Consider the following 19,033-nt stretch of genomic DNA (forward strand, 5'->3'; position numbering starts at 1 on the left):
CAAGGGACACACAGGGGCTTCGAGTGCCAGCACCGCAAGCGCAGAGCTGGGAACTCAGCCCGAGCGCCACGCTGGTGGCTCTGCTTTCACACCTGGCTGCTTTGGGACTGCCAGCTACACTGTTCTCGGGTGTGTCTAAACACCAACACCAAGCGGGGTGTGATCCCCAGTGAGCACTGCAATTAAGAGATACCCGACTGCCATGACCAGGAAGTCTAACCCTGGTGAGCACAAGTCTGAGCATCACAGTCACCCAGGTAGAATATACAGCACCACAGCTACACAGCGTGGCCTCCAGCCACCAGGTGTGCAAAACAACCAAAGGCGTGTGATCATAGGCTGTGCAAAACTAAGTGTCATCCCTGGTCATCACAATCGCAACAGTGGCAAAGTGGGAAAGCCCACTGGGGCCAGAAGCAGTTCAAAGGGATGGAGTGTGTCCCTTAAAATCATTCCGAGTTCAATGGCCACTCTGCCCCCAGCACCCCTGTCTGGGTCTGAGCACCAAACTGTCAGGTCAGTATTCCTGGAAACCGACCCAGGGTTCCCGAGGACTGCTAGAAAGAGCCCCTCAAACATAAATTTTTTAAAAAAAAGGAAAGAACAAGAAAAATGGGGGTTGGGGCAGTGCGGTGGTAATGGCAGGAAAGGCCTCACACACAAAGGGTTGAAAGCTCAGTGCAGCATAGAGTTCATTATTCTATGAATCCCACCAGAGTGATCCCTGAGTGCAGAGTAAATCGTGAGCACAGCCAGGTGTGACCCCCCACGCCAAAAAAGGGAGGAAAGGGACATGTCTTGAACTAAAAAACAAAGGTAAATAAAGTGAGTGCAGACCCACGGGACACCAGCAATGGACAGCAAAAGGATGAGGTTCAGAGAGCTTCTGAGTAGGCAGATAGGTGGAGGGGCTAGGTGGGTGCTACACCCGGGCGCATGGGAGCTCTGCGCCCCTTTGTCCTCAGCATCACTTCCAGGTGGCCGATTCCAAGTCACAACAAACGGTTATTCTTGGAAGTGAATTGCTTCTCAAGTTCTGCTCCAGCAAATTAGGCTGCTCCAGAAAATTAAGCAAACCAGAAGAGGAGGTGTGTGTGTGGGGTGTGGGAGTGGGGAGGCTCTCCTCTCATTTACAGCTAGCTGGTCAGAAGCACGGGGTCAGTCTTGACTTGGAACTGGCTGTCAAAGTGAGAGGAGTGGAAAAAAGGAGGGAGACAGTCTTTTGGGACCGAGCCTTTACCTTACAGGAACAAGTAAGTCCAGACAGCACCACACCTGAGCTGAATTGTCCACAGAGAATTCAACCATTGAGCATGAAGTTTCCCTACCCCCAACACTGTTATCTGGCCAACAAGGGCCAGTGTTACAGGCGCAGATCAACAGAGGAGTGCTTTTTGCCTTCATGGGATTCTACTATCATTTCTTCAGTACTTAAATAAAACAGAAGAGCCTGGTTCCTAGCCCCACCCCACCCCCAGTCACTAGCTTTATTAAGATTAAAAATCAAAATCAATCTGCCTTTGAATCCAAAAGGCAGAATTTCAATTTTCTAAGGGTGTTCAACTGAGGGCTCCAAGTTACAAAAAGAATTTTACCTTCATTGTAAGGTACTGGGTTGCCAATCTTTGCTCCAACGGCTTCAGCAGATTTTAAAACCTCTAACTCCATCAAAATAATGACTCTCCTACATAGGCAAGAAAATAGAAACAAGTTAGACAAAATAAATTTACAAGTCTTTCAAATAAGCTATTTAAAAAAGCTTTCCCCCAATAATCATTTTGATAGATATTTCTCTATGTCAACTGCTTTTCATTACTGAATAACTCGAGAAACGCATGATATCAATGCCTACATAAATATTTCCCTTAACATTTCACTGCATCATTATCAAGGCTTTTATGATTGCTGAGTTTTCATTATCATCTAGTTCCTTAATTAAAATGCAGTGTCCTCACTATATACCTATCTTCAAGGAACAAATGGCATGATAAGAATTTAAATTATTAAACACAAGAATATATGACACAACAAAAGGATGTTTTCAGAAATATCCTTATCTAAATAATTACCTTTTACCAGTGAAAACCAGTATGATCAGATTTTTCAAATGTACTTATTATCTACGACTGGAGTGACAGGACAGCGGGTAGTGCTCGTTTTGCACACGGCTGACCTGGGATTGATCCCTGGAACCCCATGATGGTCCTCGAGTCCCTCTGAATGATACCTGAACTCAGAGGCAGGAGTATGCCCTGAGCACCACCAGGTGTGCCCCCCTCAGCCCGCATAAAAAAATTATTATCCAGAAATTTACAGACCTTTGACTGATCTTAAACTCTGATTAAAACCCTGGAGGGATAGCACAGTGGGTAGGGTGTTTGCTTTGCTCGAAGCCAACCCAGGTTAGATTCCCAGTATCCTATATGGTCCCCCAAGCCCTGCCAGGAGTAATTCCTGAGTGCAGAGGCAGGAGTAACCCCTGTGCATCACGGGGTGCAACCCAAAAAAGAAAAAATCAAACAAACAAACCAAAAAAAAAAAAACCTTTCAATAACCTCCCAGCGACTCTAGGCTGCAAGTCACCCCCTTTGTTTTTTTTTTCTTTTTTGCTTTTTTGAGTCACACCCGGCGAAGCACAGGGGTTACTCCTGGCTCTGCACTCAGGAATTACCCCTGGTGGTGCTCAGGGAACCATATGGGATGCTGGGAATCGAACCCGGGTTGGCCATGTACAAGGCAAACACCCTACCCACTGTGCTATTGCTCCAGCCCCCGCAAGTAACCCCCTTTACGGTCTGGCCTTGCTAGCTCTTGCCAATCAACCTGCCTGTCTCTGCGGCTCTGCTCCGACTGTTCGATGTACCCTCTCCTGGCAACACACCGCTGGTATAGGCCGCCCTCTGGCTTTTTGTTCTAGGGCCAACCCTGCAGGATTCGAGGGGCCGTATGCACACAAGGCAATTGCCCCAACCTCTGTACTATCTCTGCAGCCCCTGGAGGCAGCTTTCTGACTGTAACCGTCTTCTCTCATCCTGCCTCCTGCAGTCTCATTTTCTGGCTCTCATCTAAAACATCAGCTTAAGCGACAATACCTTCATCTTTAGTTTAAGATCAGCTGTCTGTTAGGCTTCCTTCTCTATATATGATTTCTTTCCTTCAAATCTCTTTCCTTAGGTTTAATTAGCATGTATTGCCATGTAATTATGAATTATACAGTTTGTATGTCCGTTTGAGATGTTTAATTATATACTATTTATTCCTCTGGTTCCCTGATTGTACTTTCAGCAAGGGCAGGTACCCACCCAATGCATTATTAATGTGGCGACTGGTCTGTAAGCTGTTGTTCAACATACACTTAAATGAAAATGTCATGCTCAAGCTTGCACTTTACAAAGTACTGCGATATGAAGAAGAAATCTGAAGGGAACACTTCAGGAGACAGGGAGACAACAGAACTCAGAGAGGCTAAACTAGGGTAGTGGCAACGGAAATTGAACCACACACATCTGTATGCACACACAGAGAGGGGGTGCAAAGGTCTGTGCTTGATTTGCATATGGCTGATCCTGACTCAATCCCCAGTGTCAGCCGTGTGCAAAGAGTTCTGGGGCCATAATACAGCAGGCAGGGCATTTGCCTGGCAGAAACCAAACTGGGTTTGATTCCCAGCACAATGTATGGTTCCCCAGTGCCCCAGGAGTGATCCCTGAGCACAGAACCAGGAGTAAGTGCTGAGCACTGCTGGGCATGTTCCCCTCCCACCCCCAAAATCCCCCCCAAACCAAAATATAGTAAACCGTTTATTCAACTGAGAAACTATGCATTTGGATAGAGAGGAACAACCTGATTTCCTCAATAGTGAGAAAAAAAAATGAATTCAAAGAAACTTAAAGACTATCATAGTGTGGATTTTACTTTGGATCCAAATTCAAATAAATATGAATTTATACACAGAAGCACACACACGAAAGGGTGGAGACTGAACACAGATGGGATATTTGATATACCAGACATAAAAAAGGTATTTTTAAAGGAGCTTTTATCTTTGAGATACATACTAAGATATTTACAATCAAGGAATGCAATGTTTGAAAGCTACTTGAAAACTGCAGAAGTTGGGGCTGGAGCAATAGCACAGCAGGTAGGGTGTTTGCCTTGCACTCAGTTGACCCGGGTTTGGTTCCCAGAATCCCATGTGGTTCCCTGAGCACTGCCAGGAGTAATTCCTGAGTGCAGAGCAGGAGTAACCCCTGTGCACCACCAGATGTGACCCAAAAAGAAAAAAAAAATTGCAGAAGTTTGGGCCTGAGGTTATAGTACAAAGGTGCTTGCCTAGCATTTGGCAGAGTCTGCGACCCAGGTTTGAATTCTGGCATCACAGGTGTATGCCTTAAGCCCTGTACTATCTCCCCAATCCACTAAAGTTGACCTGAATAATCTTCACAAGTAATTGAAAACTAATATATTAAAATATCTGGTCAGCAAACTTCCTAAGCAAGATAGCACATTCAGAAGCCATAAAAGGAAAAAGAGAACTGACTACATTAGAAAAACAACTTTCACACTGATCTTGAGACACCCTAAACAGACTATAATAAGTCTTCAAAATAAACAGAAATCTTTTCTAAAAATAGTAATAGCCAGGGGCTGGAGTGATAGCACATTGAATAGGGTGTTTGCCTTGCACAAGGCCAACCTGGGTTTGATTCCCAACATCCCATATGGTCCCCTGAGCACCGCCAGGGGTAATTCCTGAGTGCAGAGCCAGGAGTGACCCCTGCGCATTGCCAGGTGTGACCCAAAAAGCAAAATAACAATAATAATAATAATAGTAGCCAGAGTGTTGTCAAGGTTAAGGGAAACACAGCCTTTTTAAGTAACAGCTACATGTAAATAGCATTTACATACCATAAGAACCATCCTTTAAATATGTAATTCCATGATTCAGTGGTAGAACACTTATCTCTGATGGAGAGCCACAGGCTCGCTCATGTGACTGTGAGCATGTGTGTGTGTGTGTGTGTGTGTGTGTGTGTGTGCATGTGTGCGAGTGTGTGCGAGCACATATCATTCGTAAAAAAATAATCACATCACTACAATCCAATTTCGAATCATTTTCGTCACCTGAAACCCAAGAGTCCTATTCCCAATGGTGATCACCCTCTATCTCCCCCGACCCATTTCTGCTCATATGGGTTTGCCAATTTAGAAACAGGCGCTCTTGGGTTGGAGCGATAGCACAGTGGGTAGGGCATTTGCCTTGCACATGGCTGACCCAGGTTTGATTCCCAGAATCCCATATGGTCCCCTGAGCACCGCCAGGGGTAATTCCTGAGTGCAGAGGCAGGAGTGACCCCTGTGCATCGCCAGGTGTGACCCAAAAAGAAAAAAAAAAAAAAAAGAAAGAAACAGGCGCTCTTTGCTACGATGGGTTGGGGGCCCTCCCAAGTGGTGTTCAAGGAACATGGGGGCGACTCCTATGCCAGGAATTTAGGCCCTGCAGCATCAGCGACCAACAGGACCACATCTGCAGCACTCAGAGGACTCTGGGGCACACCCAGTCCTACTCAGGGGCTACACCCAGGAGTGTTGGGGTGGGTGGGAAGTGCAAGGCCCTAAAAGAGGCACTTCTCCTCTTTTTCTTTTTTGTTTTGGGGTTAAATCCGATAATGGGGCTTACTCCTGGCAAGCGCCCCACCTTCGAAACTATGGCTCCGGTACCTGAAAGAGGCACTCTTACATAATGCTCCCAAGTATCTCAACTGGGAAACCTGCCAATCATATGATCTTTGACCTCATAACACTAATCCTGGTAGCCAACTTTTCAGAAGAAAACAGCATAAGCACATAAAGCAATGTATAAGCCGTGGCTGGACTAGCCCTGCACAGCCATCAAAAATCACTTCTGTGTAAGAAAATACTCTCAGGCATCAGTCCACAGGTTTTGGGTAGGGAAAGAATCTAAGGGAGACCACCATGAGGGGGGACAGGCAAAGACTGAGGAGTGGGACTCTATCCCTGACTAGAGAGCTTGAAGCCCAAATTTTGGTTTTTGGGCCACACCTGGCTGGGCTCAGGGCTTATTTCTGGCTCTGTGCTCAGAAATCACGTCTAGCAGTGCTCATATGTGATGCCGGGGATCGAACTTGGGTCAGTCACGTGCAAGGTGGGTACCCTACTGCTGTACTACCACTCTGGCCCCTGTGAAGCCCCAATTTTTTTTTTTCTTGCTTTTTGGGTCACACCCAGCGATGCTCAGGGGTTACTCCTGGCTTTGCACTCAGGAATTACTCCTGGTGGTGCTTGGGGGACCATATGGGATGCCGGGGATCGAACCCCGGTCGGCCGAGTGCAAGGCAAACGCCCTACCCGCTGTGCTATCGCTCCGGCCCCAATGAAGCCCAAATTTTTTAACTTAACCACAGCAAAGCTGTCCACCCTCTCCCATTAACCGTTTCCTGAAGGACAGAAAAATGGACAGCAAACATCATTCAAGCAAAGGCAGCCTGAAACAGAAGGAAACCATTGGTCCCATGTGAGCAGACTGGCAAGGCACTGTACCTGGTGTGCACTAGTCGGGATGAATATGGAGTCTGGAGAGCTGTCCACATTAACCAGGAGCAAGACAGAAAGCGAGGACAGCAACCGTGAGTGGGTGGAAGCGAAAGGGGTGGAAGCAGAGACACTGTGAGAATCCAGCCTGAGGAAAGCATGAGCCAAGAAAGGGTTTCCTGGGAGTTGTGTGAAAAGGCTAAGACAAAAAATAAAGTCAAAGACGATGCGAAACAAGAGACTAAGAAAGAAAAGGTAGGAGGGCTGGAGTGATAGCACAGCGGGTAGGCGTTTGCCTTGCACGCGTTCAACCCGGGTTCAATTCCCAGCATCCCATATGGTTCCCCGAGCACCGCCAGGAGTAATACCTGAGTGCATGAGCCAGGAGTAACCCTGTGCATTGCCAGGTGTGACCCAAAGAGAAAAAAAAAAAAAAGAAAGAGAAAAGGTAGGGGGCTGGAGCAATTGGACAGCGTTCGAGTTTGCCTTGCACACAGCCGACCCGGGTTCAATCCTGGCATCCCATATGAGCACCATCGGGAGTAATTAATTCCTGAGTGCAGAACCAGGAGTAATTCCTGAGAATTGCTGGGTGTGACCCAAAAAGCATAACAAAGTAAATAATTTTTTTTAAAAGGTAGCTTTTGTTAAGGGGGAAAAATGTGAACAAAGGTAATATCATTATATCATATAATTTAGATTATAACACCATGGAACAGAAAAAAGTTACTATGTTGCTTAAACAATACAAATTTTCTTTTGATTATCACTGGCTTCCAGTTTTATGAAATTTCAGGGGTTTCCTAACTCATTACTCAGTGTGTGTGTAAGTGTCACACCAACAGTGTTACCGGGGGTTCTAACTCTCCAGTCCCACATCATCTTGAAATTTTTAAGCCTACCATAAGCCATCGTCAAGGAATCTGGTTCCTTTTCACATAAAACGGTCTTCAGAAGAGCTGGCAAGACACTGTGGGGTGGCTGTGAGGGTAAGGTTCTGGCCTTCCATGCAGCAGGCGCCAATACCTGGCACCGCACACATGACCCCCCACAAGCACTGCCAGAGTAATGCCTGAGCACGGCAGGGTGTGGCCCCAGGACCCCAAAATTCATAAACAAGCAAACAAAATAACACTCAGAAACCAAGTAAGTGCTAAGCAGCTGGGATACAGCCCAGTGGCAGAGTACTTGCCTTGCATGTGTGAGAGCTTGGGTTTAATCCCCAACACCACACATAAACAAAAAAGCTTCTAAGTCACAAGTAATCATATCCGTCATCTATCTACCTCTTACTTAGTCTATCTAAAGTCTTGAGTTTATTCTGATGCAACATTATAAATTTCTTCCTTGGCCAATTCTAACTGTCCTCAATAAACGTATGGACCAATTTCCCTCTGCATATAATCAATCCACTGCAACCCCCAAGGTCGCATGCATGGACACCCACCTTACAACGTTCTGGTCTAGCTCAAGGCCACTGCAACCCACCATACACAGCAGCCTCCTTCCCCCACACTCGCTCTGATTCATCCCACATTGGGTTTCCCTACTCCCGGCACAGATACATCCCTGATGCTGCCTGAATTCCCTCCTCTGCCCACTCAGGCTCCCGCAGTGTGTCCCCACCGCCACCCCTGCCCCCAGGATGCCCTCGATGCCCACCTCACTCGCTCGCTCAGTATCCAAGAGCATCATCCACCTTGGCTCCAACAGTCCTGACTGGGTCGTGGCCACCCTCTCCCACACATGTTCTCTGCACCCACTCACATGATGATACCCCACATTAGCTCATACCAGAACCCAGCTCTGACACCTGGGTCAAAGTCACAGCCATCCTCTCCCCTGCAGACCTCTAGTTTGCTCAGCTCCACCTAACAGCTGCGCACCAAATGACTCGTAAAAGGAGAGAGGAAGAAAAGCATTTGTGTATCATTACAATAGGACAATTATTTCTACCTTTCAGGAGTGATTGATGAATCAGCATTCAGAGATTATCTGAAATAGCTGTCACTAAATGGTGATTTAATTCTTTCTGGGCTGTATAAATCTTGGGACATTTGCAGTGTGTACGTGGGGGGGTTATTGCTTAAGCTGATTTAAAGTACAATTTAATTAAAATCATTGTAAGCTGGGCTGGGGAAACAGCCAAAGACGGTCTTTCAGGAGGTTCAGATTCCACTCCTGGCACCGCACAGTCAAACCCCCCACACTCCTGGGAGCGACCCTTGAGCACCAAAACAGAAGCAGCTCCAGAGCACCGCCAGGTGCAGCCCCAAAACAAATGAATGAGTTGGAGGCTGGAGAGGTAATTCGAAAGGCTGGAGCTCATGCTTGGCATGCAGGAGATTCAGGTTCAATCCCGGGCTCCACATAGTCCCAAAGTCACCAAAAACAATCCGAGCACAGCTGAGTATGGCCACCAAATTTATTTAAATAAATAAATAAATAAACAAATAAACAAATAAATAAATAAATAAATAAATAAATAAATAAATAAATAAGGTATACTCTCACACACAAAGATACATCTATGAATATATACTGAGACATTTGTGAAATGATTTTTAAATAGTGAAATGCTATAAACAATCCCTATCAAGGCATATCTACAGATATGCAAAAATGTCTGCTAGACAAACAATCTGCATGTAGCAGCTCCAGGCTGACACCTGGCACCGCATGATTCCTTGAACACTAAGCCAGAAGTTGCCACCACGCACTGCCACGCATGACCCAAAAAACCCCTCATTCCAACAGGAAGACTGCTATAAGGTTAAAAGGAATACTGTAAAAGCCTCTATCGTGAAGGCTTTCTTTCCTGTTGCTGCCATCAGCTATGGAGGTAACTCCCAGCCATGGTCAGGGAGTCATGTGGGGCCAGGAGAACTCTGGGCCTCATATACTTTATTTTATTTATTTATTTATTTTTTTGCTTTTTGGGTCACACCTGGCAATGCACAGGGGTTACTCCTGGCTCTGCACTCAGGAATCATCCCTGGCAGTGCTCAGAGGACCATATGGGATGCTGGGAATCGAACCCGGGTTGGCCGCGTGCAAGGCAAACGCCTTACCCGCTGTGCTATCGCTCCAGCCCCCTCATATACTTTAGCTACATCCAAATTTTTTTTTTTTCTCTTGAGGGGTTGGCGGGGAGGAGGGTGCTCTGAGCCACACCCAGAAGTGCTCAGTACTATTCCTGGTTCTCTCAGCAGGGCGGGGGACTGTCTCCTATGTTGGAGACTGAACCAGGATCTGCTACATACAAAGGAAGTGCCTTAACCCTGGCACTACCCAGTTCTCAAAGATGTCCCCCCTACCCAAGAAAATATATTTATAAATATTCATTTTCATTAATAAAACTTTGGGGGGAACTTTGAAAAATATGATCAAAATAATAATATTTATTTTTGGGTAATGGCATTAGTTATTTTTCTTTTGCTTAGGTCTTATAATTTATTTATTTATTTATTTATTTTTTGGTTTTTGGGTCACACCCGGCAATGCTCAGGGGTCATTCCTGGCTCTACACTCAGGAATGACCCCTGGCGGTGCCCAGGGGACCATATGGGATGCTGGGATTAGAACCCGGGTCGGCCGCGTGCAAGGCAAACGCCCTACCCGCTGTGCTATCGCTCCAGCCCCGGGTCTTATAATTTATAAGAGAGTTTTTTAGGGTGAAAGAGATAATACTGGGAGTAACACTCTTGCCCTACATGCAGATGACCTGGGTTTAATCCCTGGCACAGCATATGACTCCTTGAGCATCACCAGGAGTGACCCCTGAGCACAAAGCCAGGAGTAAATCCTGAGCACAGCTGGATGTGGGCGCCACCCACCAAGAGATGCCCTTCAAAAAGTGAAAGCAAATGAAAAAGGAAAGAGTGTGATGAAAAAGGCAAAGGTGAGGTAATAAACTACAGGAAAATCTAAATAAGCATTCACTGTAAGTAATAGACTAAGTGGATGAAATAAGAAGAAAATCTTAACTAAAACACCAAACAAATAATCTTAAGACCTTTGTTTAATTTAGAAAGCTGGTAAAAAAATACTGACCCAAAAGAAAAAAAAAAAAAAACAAACACCTCGGCTGGAGCAATAGCACAGCTGGTAGGGGCCTTGAACGAGGCCAACCTGGGTTCGATTCCCAGCATCCCATATGGTCCTCTGAGCACCGCCAGGGGTAATTCCTGAGTGCAGAGCCAGAAGTGACCTCTGCACATCGCCGGGTGTGACCCAAAAAGAAAAAAGAAAAAAAACAAAAAAATACTGACCCACTTTAGATTATTTGCTAACTCACAATACAGATTCTTCAGGGGTTAAGGTGCTTGCCTTGCATGTGGCTGATTCCAGTTCTATCCTCACACTGTCACACTGTAATCCCATTGCTCATCGATTTGCTCGAGTGGTATGATTTGCACCAGTAACGTCTCCATTGTGAGACTTGTTACTGTTTTTGGCATATTGAATATGCCACGGGTAGCTTGCAGGCTCTGCTGTGCGGGCGGGATACTCTTGGTAGCTTGCCAGGCTCTCCGAGAGGCACGGAGGAATCAAACACGGGTCAGCCGCATGCAAGGCAAACTCCCCACACACTGTGCTATCGCTCCAGTCCGGGCCTTCTGATGTGCCTGAAACTGCAGAAAAAAGGGGCAGCAGGCTAAGGGAGCAGAACTGAGGGGTGGGTGGGAAACTGGGGATATTGGTGGAGGGAAGGTCACACTGGAGGTGAGACTGGAACACTAAATACCTAAAACAATTGAATGAAAAACAACTTTGTAAATCAGTGTTTAAAGAAAGCTTCAAACATTTAAAAAAAAAAAAAGAGGCAGCATCAAATGTTTTAAACTGGGGGCCACACTCAGAGATGCTGAGGGTCCCCCTACATGCCCAGCATGTACTCCAGCCCCTTGGGCTAGCCGTGGGCCTGGCTCAGCATTAATCAACTATCTTTTCTGCATTAAGTTGAAAAGTCTCCATTTTGAATTTTTCTTTTATTTTTGGTGAGGGGCACTGACCCAGGGCCTCATCTATGTGAAGCATGTGTTCTACCACCGGGCTAAATCCCCAGCTAGTGGCTCTTTTTTATTGGGGGGAGGGGACAGAGGAAGAGGAGAGGGACCACTTCCTGCAGTGCTCAGGGATTACTCCTGGTGACGCTTGGAGGAGCAGGGAAACGTATATGTTGCCAGGGATGCTTTGCACGTGAGAAGCCCAAGACTGATGCCTAACAACACATGATTCCTCGGGGGAGTAGAGCCCCCAGTACTAGCCAAATTTTAAAAATAGGGCTAGAGAGATAGAATAGCAGGTAAGGCACTTACTTGTATTGCATGTGGCCAACCCAAGTTCAATCCCTGGGATCCCACATGGTCCTCAACAACCCCATTAGGAGTGATTACTTGAGCATAGAGCCAGGAGTGAGCTCTGAGCACTGCCAGGTATGGCACACACACACAAAAAAAAACCCCAAAAGTTAAAAAAAAGAAAAGTAAAATAAAAAAGATGCCACTGGTGGAGGCCAAGTGGACAATGGTGAAGGGATTGGTACTGGAACACTGTATGCCTGCTCTCAATCATGAATCACTGTGTCACTGTCATCCAGTTTTGCTCATTGATTTGCTTGAGCGGGCACCAGTAACGTCTCCATTGTGAGACTTGTTATTACTGTTTTTGGCATACCAAATACGCCACGGGTAACTTGCTAGGCTCTGCTGTGCTGGCAAGATACTCTCGGTAGCTTGCCAGGCTCTCTGAGAGGGACGGAGGAATCGGATCGGCTGTGTGCAAAGCAATCGCCCTACCCGATGTGCTACCGCTCCAGCCCAATCACGAATAACTTTGTAACTCACAATGTCTTAATCAAAATTTTAAAAATGATGCTTTAGGGTGTGGCTCAGCGGCAGAGTGCATGTTTCTGGCACTCTCCTCACCCTCCTGACTCTCACCTCAGGAAACCATCTGGGATGCCAGGGGTGCTCCAGGCTCAACTTTCACCTTATAAGCAGAGAAACTCACCAAAGAATAAAGCATCAGTCTTCACTCTGCTTTAATTCTACTGCTCTGAAACATAACTCTACCTTTCTCTCCCTGTGCTGCCATATTTAGTCACTTGAGTGTATCATTCAATCACCATAAATTCTTGGAGGCTCATCACTGCCTTTTTTTGGGGTTTGACATCTGGAGAACCGCTCTGCTCAAAAATTAGTCTCCAATCTATAACACAATATACAGCTGGGAACAAAACAAACACACACAGGACATACCTCCCATCTTTCAGAGTGTTCACAATGAATCGGTTAATCTGGCAAATACAGTTGCTAGACAATAGTTCTTGCTCAACAAGAGAGTTCAACTGTGTTGCCAACATGAAAGCTGCAGAGCAGAGAAATTGCGTTAGTCTCTAAAACATTTCAATCATAACACTATAAAAGATGACCAATCTGTGCAAAGAAAAATGCCTTAAACGTGTTGCTGAAATTAAAACTACTCAGATTCTGCATGGTTTTCTTTTTAAAAAAAGGTCTGATTTTCTGCACACTAAATTTGCTGCGTCCCTGAAATGTTACTCACTCTTCAAGTCCTCCAAATCATTTCTTCCTTCATTCAGGTTTCATGACAATGACTAAGAAATGTTTGCTAGTCTTTCACATTGTGAGTAGAAATAGGAAGCATACAAGCTGCAAATTACTCCCTTCCCTTTTGTGAAGCTTCTGACAAAGAAATAAAACCTCAAAAAGACAAGTATAGGACAGCTAAACCCATCATATTCACTAAATGTCAATATCACCCTGAGGGAAATTAATCAAAGAAAGCATAGAGCACCAGTTAGAGAAAATTAATTAAGCCAAGTGGCAGCTTTCCACTAGATCCAGTTTACTGTTAGCATGTTCCCTGCCAACTGCAATTCTGTCTGAATGAAGAGCCAAGCAAATGCAGAAATTCTGAAATGCCTCAAATTACTGCAATCAAGAGTTGGGTGTGCTTTTATTATTTAATATGAATTCCTGTAATATACATGATACTTACAGGACAAAGTGTTCACTCCATCACTCATAAGCAGTCGATAACGGGGTGGACTATTCCCTGTAGTAATAGGACGAATGTTCTAGAATAGAAAATTTGATTCATTAGCCAGGTTCCGCCCTGTCCCCAGAGATAAGCAAAGATAATGGCAGGAGAGTGGGTTTGCCAGCAGTCCAACCTAAACTGAATTACTTGCCCATTCTCTTGACACCTAAATCCAAATAAAAGAAAATTGGATTTAACGATTCTCCCACTAGCCTCTCTCCACTAACATTATTAAACATAACAGAGATTAAAAATAAAATAAATTGCCAATACTTATGTGTTCTTTCTCCTCTACCCAGAGTGTGCTGAAAATTCACTTTAGTAAAACATATAACAAGTTACCAAATATATGCAAAGTATTGTGCAAGAATCATGTACTGAAAATTAACTTTAGTAAAACATATAACAAGTTACCAAATATATGCAAGGTACTGTGCAAGAATCATGCTAAAAATATGAGGGTCAGAGAGATAGTACAACAGGTAGGGCACTTGCCTCATACACGGCTGACTCGGGGTTGATCCCCAGCATCCTGTATGGTTCCCCAAGCCCCATCAGGAGTGACCCATGAGCACAGAGCCAGGAGTAAGTCCTGAGCACCACTGGGTGCAGTCCCAAAACCAAAATAACTAATAATCATCATTGTCACCCCATTGTTCATCAATGAGGTGACAGTGATATATATGTGTGTGTATGTGTGTATATACATATATACACACATACACACACATATATATTTCTCTTTATGATGATGTGTAAAGAAAAAATAGCTGAGTGTGAGCCTACTTGGACTGTGCCCTTCTGAAGCCTTTCTGAGGCGAGTACACTCCTGAGTGAGACTGGGGCCAGTTCTCCCTTTTCTCTCTGTTCTTGTAATAGTTTGGTTAGTCACATTTCTCAGCCAGGCACTTAGGATCATTGTTTATTTTGTTGTTTCTGTACTTTCAAAAAAAAACAAAATCCTTGCCCCGAAGGAGCTTACAGCTGAGGTAGACACCAGAGGTATGTGGAGGCAAAGCTGCAAAATGTACCCCAAATGGAAGAAAATCAGAGACAGCTTTCTGAAAAGTGAAATATGGAAAGAGCCTCAAGGTGACTGGCAGTCGACTCTAGGAAGAACAGGTAGATCATCGGGCCTCTGGAGCAGAAACTACAGGTTTGCCTGAGACAGGATTCTGCTTCTGCTGACTCCTTCAACTCCTTGAATATTTCTAATGAACAAGGAGAATTTCCTAAAGGAGACAAATCTATATCCTTCACCAAATGCAATTTGTAATTATATGTAAGTTAAAAAAGGTTGGACATGAAACATCGGCAGATACTCACGATGACTTGGAGGATGGGTTTTATAGATGTATCTCCCTGCTGCATTATGGCCTGAAAGAGTAAAAGTGTATAGTGAGAATATTAATCATGACTAAAATATGACATATTTTTACATTTGGTATTAGGTATTTTCCAATTGGTATTTGGAAATAAACCACAGGTAACTTTTTTTTTTTATAAAGAGTCCCTTCGGGGCTCATCAACTCGAAATAATATACTTTAAGGTTTTCACTCTAGACAAGTCATAAAATCCTCAAAATGGGATACATGCTCACAAACAAAGAGACACTGATGACAGCTGAAATACTGGCTTCACATCTGTACTCATTATTCCTAACAGCACATTAATTTATAGTACCCATAGGGAGGGAATTAGATAATAAGCACGGTAAATGCTTACAACAGAATAGCATGCAGCCTTAAAGAGACAGTCTTTACACAATAATGGATGCCTCGTGAGAGTGACTAGGTGAAGAGGGATACATTTAGGAGTAGCACCCACTGATCTCATTGAGTTATTAGAAAATTTGTTCTAGAAACTTGTTAATTATCAGTGGGAAAAGAATTTTCACGTGACCCCACCTTGTGAAAATTTTTAATAGCCATTATGCTGTCATGTGAACAGAAGCAATCATTTTCTTCACAAAGAATGACTAGTCCTTTATAGGTAAATCAACATCTCACCATACTAAATCTGTCTGAAGATGATGAGTGGTCACAGAGTGCCTCAGATTCAGCTATGTCCCTAATTTCTCACTCTAAAGTTATTAGGTCAATGTATCTCTGAGACAATTTTATCAGTGGATACAGACATCCTTTCTATTCTTTTTCCATGATATCTATATCACTGGTCTCTAACAGAGAGCAGTGAGATAGTTAGAGAAGTAGATGAAGAGGTAATAACTGTTCTAGAAGAAACATTTGTCTTTAGATTTAAGTTTCTCAATTAATTCCTGGAGAGTTGTCCACTCATGCCTATCAATCAGATAAACTCCTGGACAAAAATTAAGTAATAAAAGCTTAAAGGAGGAGCTGGAGTGATAGCACAGTGGGTAGGGCGATTGCCTTGCACGCGGCCGACCCGGGTTCGATTCCCAGCATCCCATATGGTCCCCTGAGCACCGCCAGGAGTGATTCCTGAGTGCAGAACCAGGAGCAACCCCTGTGCATCGCCAGGTGTGACCCAAAAAGAAAAAAAGAAAAAAAAAAGCTTAAAGGAGAAGTGAGGTGATTCAAAATGCTGGTAAATAGGAAAACCCTCAACAAACATTTAGGAATGGTCTTTGCCAAAAATTTTGGGAAACATACTAATCTAAAAAGGAAAATTTTTTTCTTTTTTTTTTTTTGAGTCACACCTGGCGATGCACAGGCCGCGTGCAAGGCAAACACGCTACCCACTGTGCTATTGCTCCAGCCCCTAAGAAGGAAAATTTTTATCACCAAGTTGATTCCAAGCCCCAGTTATAAGTAATTCTTTAAATTACTATTGTCATTTTTAGTAGTGCTGAGATTGAACCCAAGGCTTCACACACATAAGGCCAATGGTTCATTCTTTCAATGAGCTACAACCTCAGACTAGTGCCTTTGTTTTATAGAAGCCACCAGAAAAAATAAATAGGAGTTAAGAAATGGTTGTAGAAACAGAATGGGAGGGATGGGAAGGAAACTGTGGACACTGGTGGTGGGAAACGTGCACTTGGTAAAGAGAAGGAAGCTGGAACATTGAATGACTGAAACTCAACTGTGAATAACTTTAACTGTATCTCCTGGTGATTCAATTAAAAATAATTTTTAATTAATTTTTAAAAATTGGTTGTCTGAACCAGAGCTGTAGCTCAGTAGTGGAGTATGCGTCTTGCATTTGTGAGGCCCTGGCTTCAATCCCTGCTCCCCGCCCCCCCCCCCCCCATATCTGAGTTTGGTTTTTCTCCTGCTGACACCTGTTATCATACTAGCGAGCTCTTTCAACAAAACTAAAAAACTAGACAAAATAGACAAACTGTTTTCAAATATCTGTCAACCGGTGGGGCAAGACTGATTCCTGAGAGGAGGGAAACAAATCAGATGAATCCTAGTCATTACCCTGGCTTTCTTCAAAGGCATTTTCTGGGCTGCGGTGAAGGAGCTGGAACATGACAGCCCTGCTGAGCGCAGACCAGAGTTCAGGGGAGAGTGAGCAGGATTTGTGCCTGCAGAGCACGAGAGGGAGAGAGTGTGCAGAGAGGCCTAATAACCCACACTGGGACCCCCTTGAGTATCCGGCTGAATTCTAAGTTGTGCACCACGTGGAATGAGACATCAAAAGAGCAGGCACAGAATAAGAACATGCCTTACTGGACTTCACAGATACAAGTCTACTACCCATTTTCCCATCAATATGTACTCCCTATTGACAACGATTAAGTGTATACAAACATTCATACACATATATGCATTTTACATAATCCCACTGCACACTTAATATGCCACAGGACAGGGGACCGGAGTGACAGTAGAGCAGGTAGGGCAGTTGACCCAGGTTCGGTCCCCAGCACCCCATACGGTCCCCAAGCACCATCAGGACTGATCCTGAAGAACTTACACAGAGCCAGGTGTAAGTTCTGAGCACCTCCAGGTATAGTTCCAAAACAAAAATTATGCCACAGTATAGTATAAACATAATTTTTATCTGCACTTGGGAGCAAAAAGTATTGTGACCTGATTTGGTTTTGGTTTCAGGCGACACCTGGCAGTGTTTGGGGGCTATTCCAGCTGGGTGCTTGGGGGTAACTCATGGCAGTGCCCAAGGGGACCCTGCAGAGTCAGGAATTGAACCCATGAGCTCCAGCTGCAGAGTAAGTTCTCTGGCCTAAAACTTGCTTTATTATATAGTTTACTATAGAGGTTTGATACTGAGTATCATCTCCACAGTAAGCATATTTCAAGTTATGCATTAGGGAAAAAAAAAAAAAAAGACAGGCAGTAGAGAGCTATAAGCTGAAAATTTCCTAGAGCTCACACAGGCTGGGATATATTTGAGTTCCAACTAGCCTGAGAAAAATGAACTGAATAAACAACTGACGTTTTCAGTAGATCCCCAAAATGTCATGGTTGAGAAATAGGGTTAAGCTAGTCCCAAAGTAAACACTACTATCAACCCATTTCAGTCCCAAAGGAAGCAGCTGATCTTTAAATTAACAACCTGACAGAAGTCAATATTCTTTACTGCAGACACTGAATAGTGTGACCTCCCCCCCCCTTGGGTCACAACCGGCGATGCACAGGGGTTACTCCTGCCTCATGCACTCAGTAATTACTTCTGGTGGTGCACAGGGGACCATATGGGATGCTGGGAATTGAACCCGGGTCAGCCGCGCGCAAGGCAAACGCCCTACCCGCTGTATTATTACTCCAGCCCCTAGTGTGACATTTTTAATGCCAAGTATCTAGTAAAAAGAACAGACAAATAATCACTAAACAAAATATTATCTGAAGGCAGACATTCTAAGCCAAAGATGTTGTGCAGACTGAAGGACGATGGCAGTTCCGGGGGAAATTTATAAATTCAAAATTTTAACATAATGAAGAACACTTTCACTTTCCTTTACTCAAAACAATGAAAATCTTGCCAAAGAACTAATACAAATCGTTTACTATTAACAGATGAATGTCAGTCAGATGTAAAGTGAGTGAAAAAACAAATCACAGAAGTGCTTGGCACAACCAGCTGAATCTAGGCTGACACTCATGAAGAGCACACTATTATCTCTTAGGAAAAATTCTACTTTTGTCTTACCAATGAATGGATCTGTGAACACGGATGGTCTTATAGTTAGGTTTGTATTTATTTGGCATCAGCATCACAGATCATTTAAGATCATTCAAAGACAAGAAACATTGTATTTTATCTTCAAAGTGTCAAAATCATTTCTGAAACTCATAGCTAATCAACTGTGCTGACATTTTCACTGATGGTGCAGAGCAGTGGTGTAAAATTACTGGGGATTTAGCAGTTACTATTCTAGGAGGCACAGTACATGTGGAGGATTATGGGAAGGCAGAAGAGGTTTCATTAAAGAAAGTGCTTGATGAAGCAGCAACATTATTT

The 19,033-nt window shown here is 44.2% G+C and overlaps 1 protein-coding gene across 1 annotated transcript in view; it reads right to left on the reverse strand.

Moving 5' to 3' along the window:
• Nucleotides 1-19,033, reverse strand: part of RPA1 (replication protein A1) — a 62,231-nt gene that overhangs the window by 30,999 nt on the left and 12,199 nt on the right. Inside the window, exons 2-5 of the mRNA XM_055133544.1 lie at nt 14,947-14,997; nt 13,579-13,657; nt 12,816-12,924; nt 1,596-1,684 (exon numbers count right to left, since the gene is read on the reverse strand). Coding sequence (XP_054989519.1) covers nt 1,596-1,684; nt 12,816-12,924; nt 13,579-13,657; nt 14,947-14,997 — 328 coding nt within the window. The remainder of the gene's footprint in view (nt 1-1,595; nt 1,685-12,815; nt 12,925-13,578; nt 13,658-14,946; nt 14,998-19,033) is intronic.

This window comes from Sorex araneus, chromosome 3, assembly GCF_027595985.1.
Source record: "Sorex araneus isolate mSorAra2 chromosome 3, mSorAra2.pri, whole genome shotgun sequence".
Lineage (NCBI taxonomy): Eukaryota > Metazoa > Chordata > Mammalia > Eulipotyphla > Soricidae > Sorex > Sorex araneus.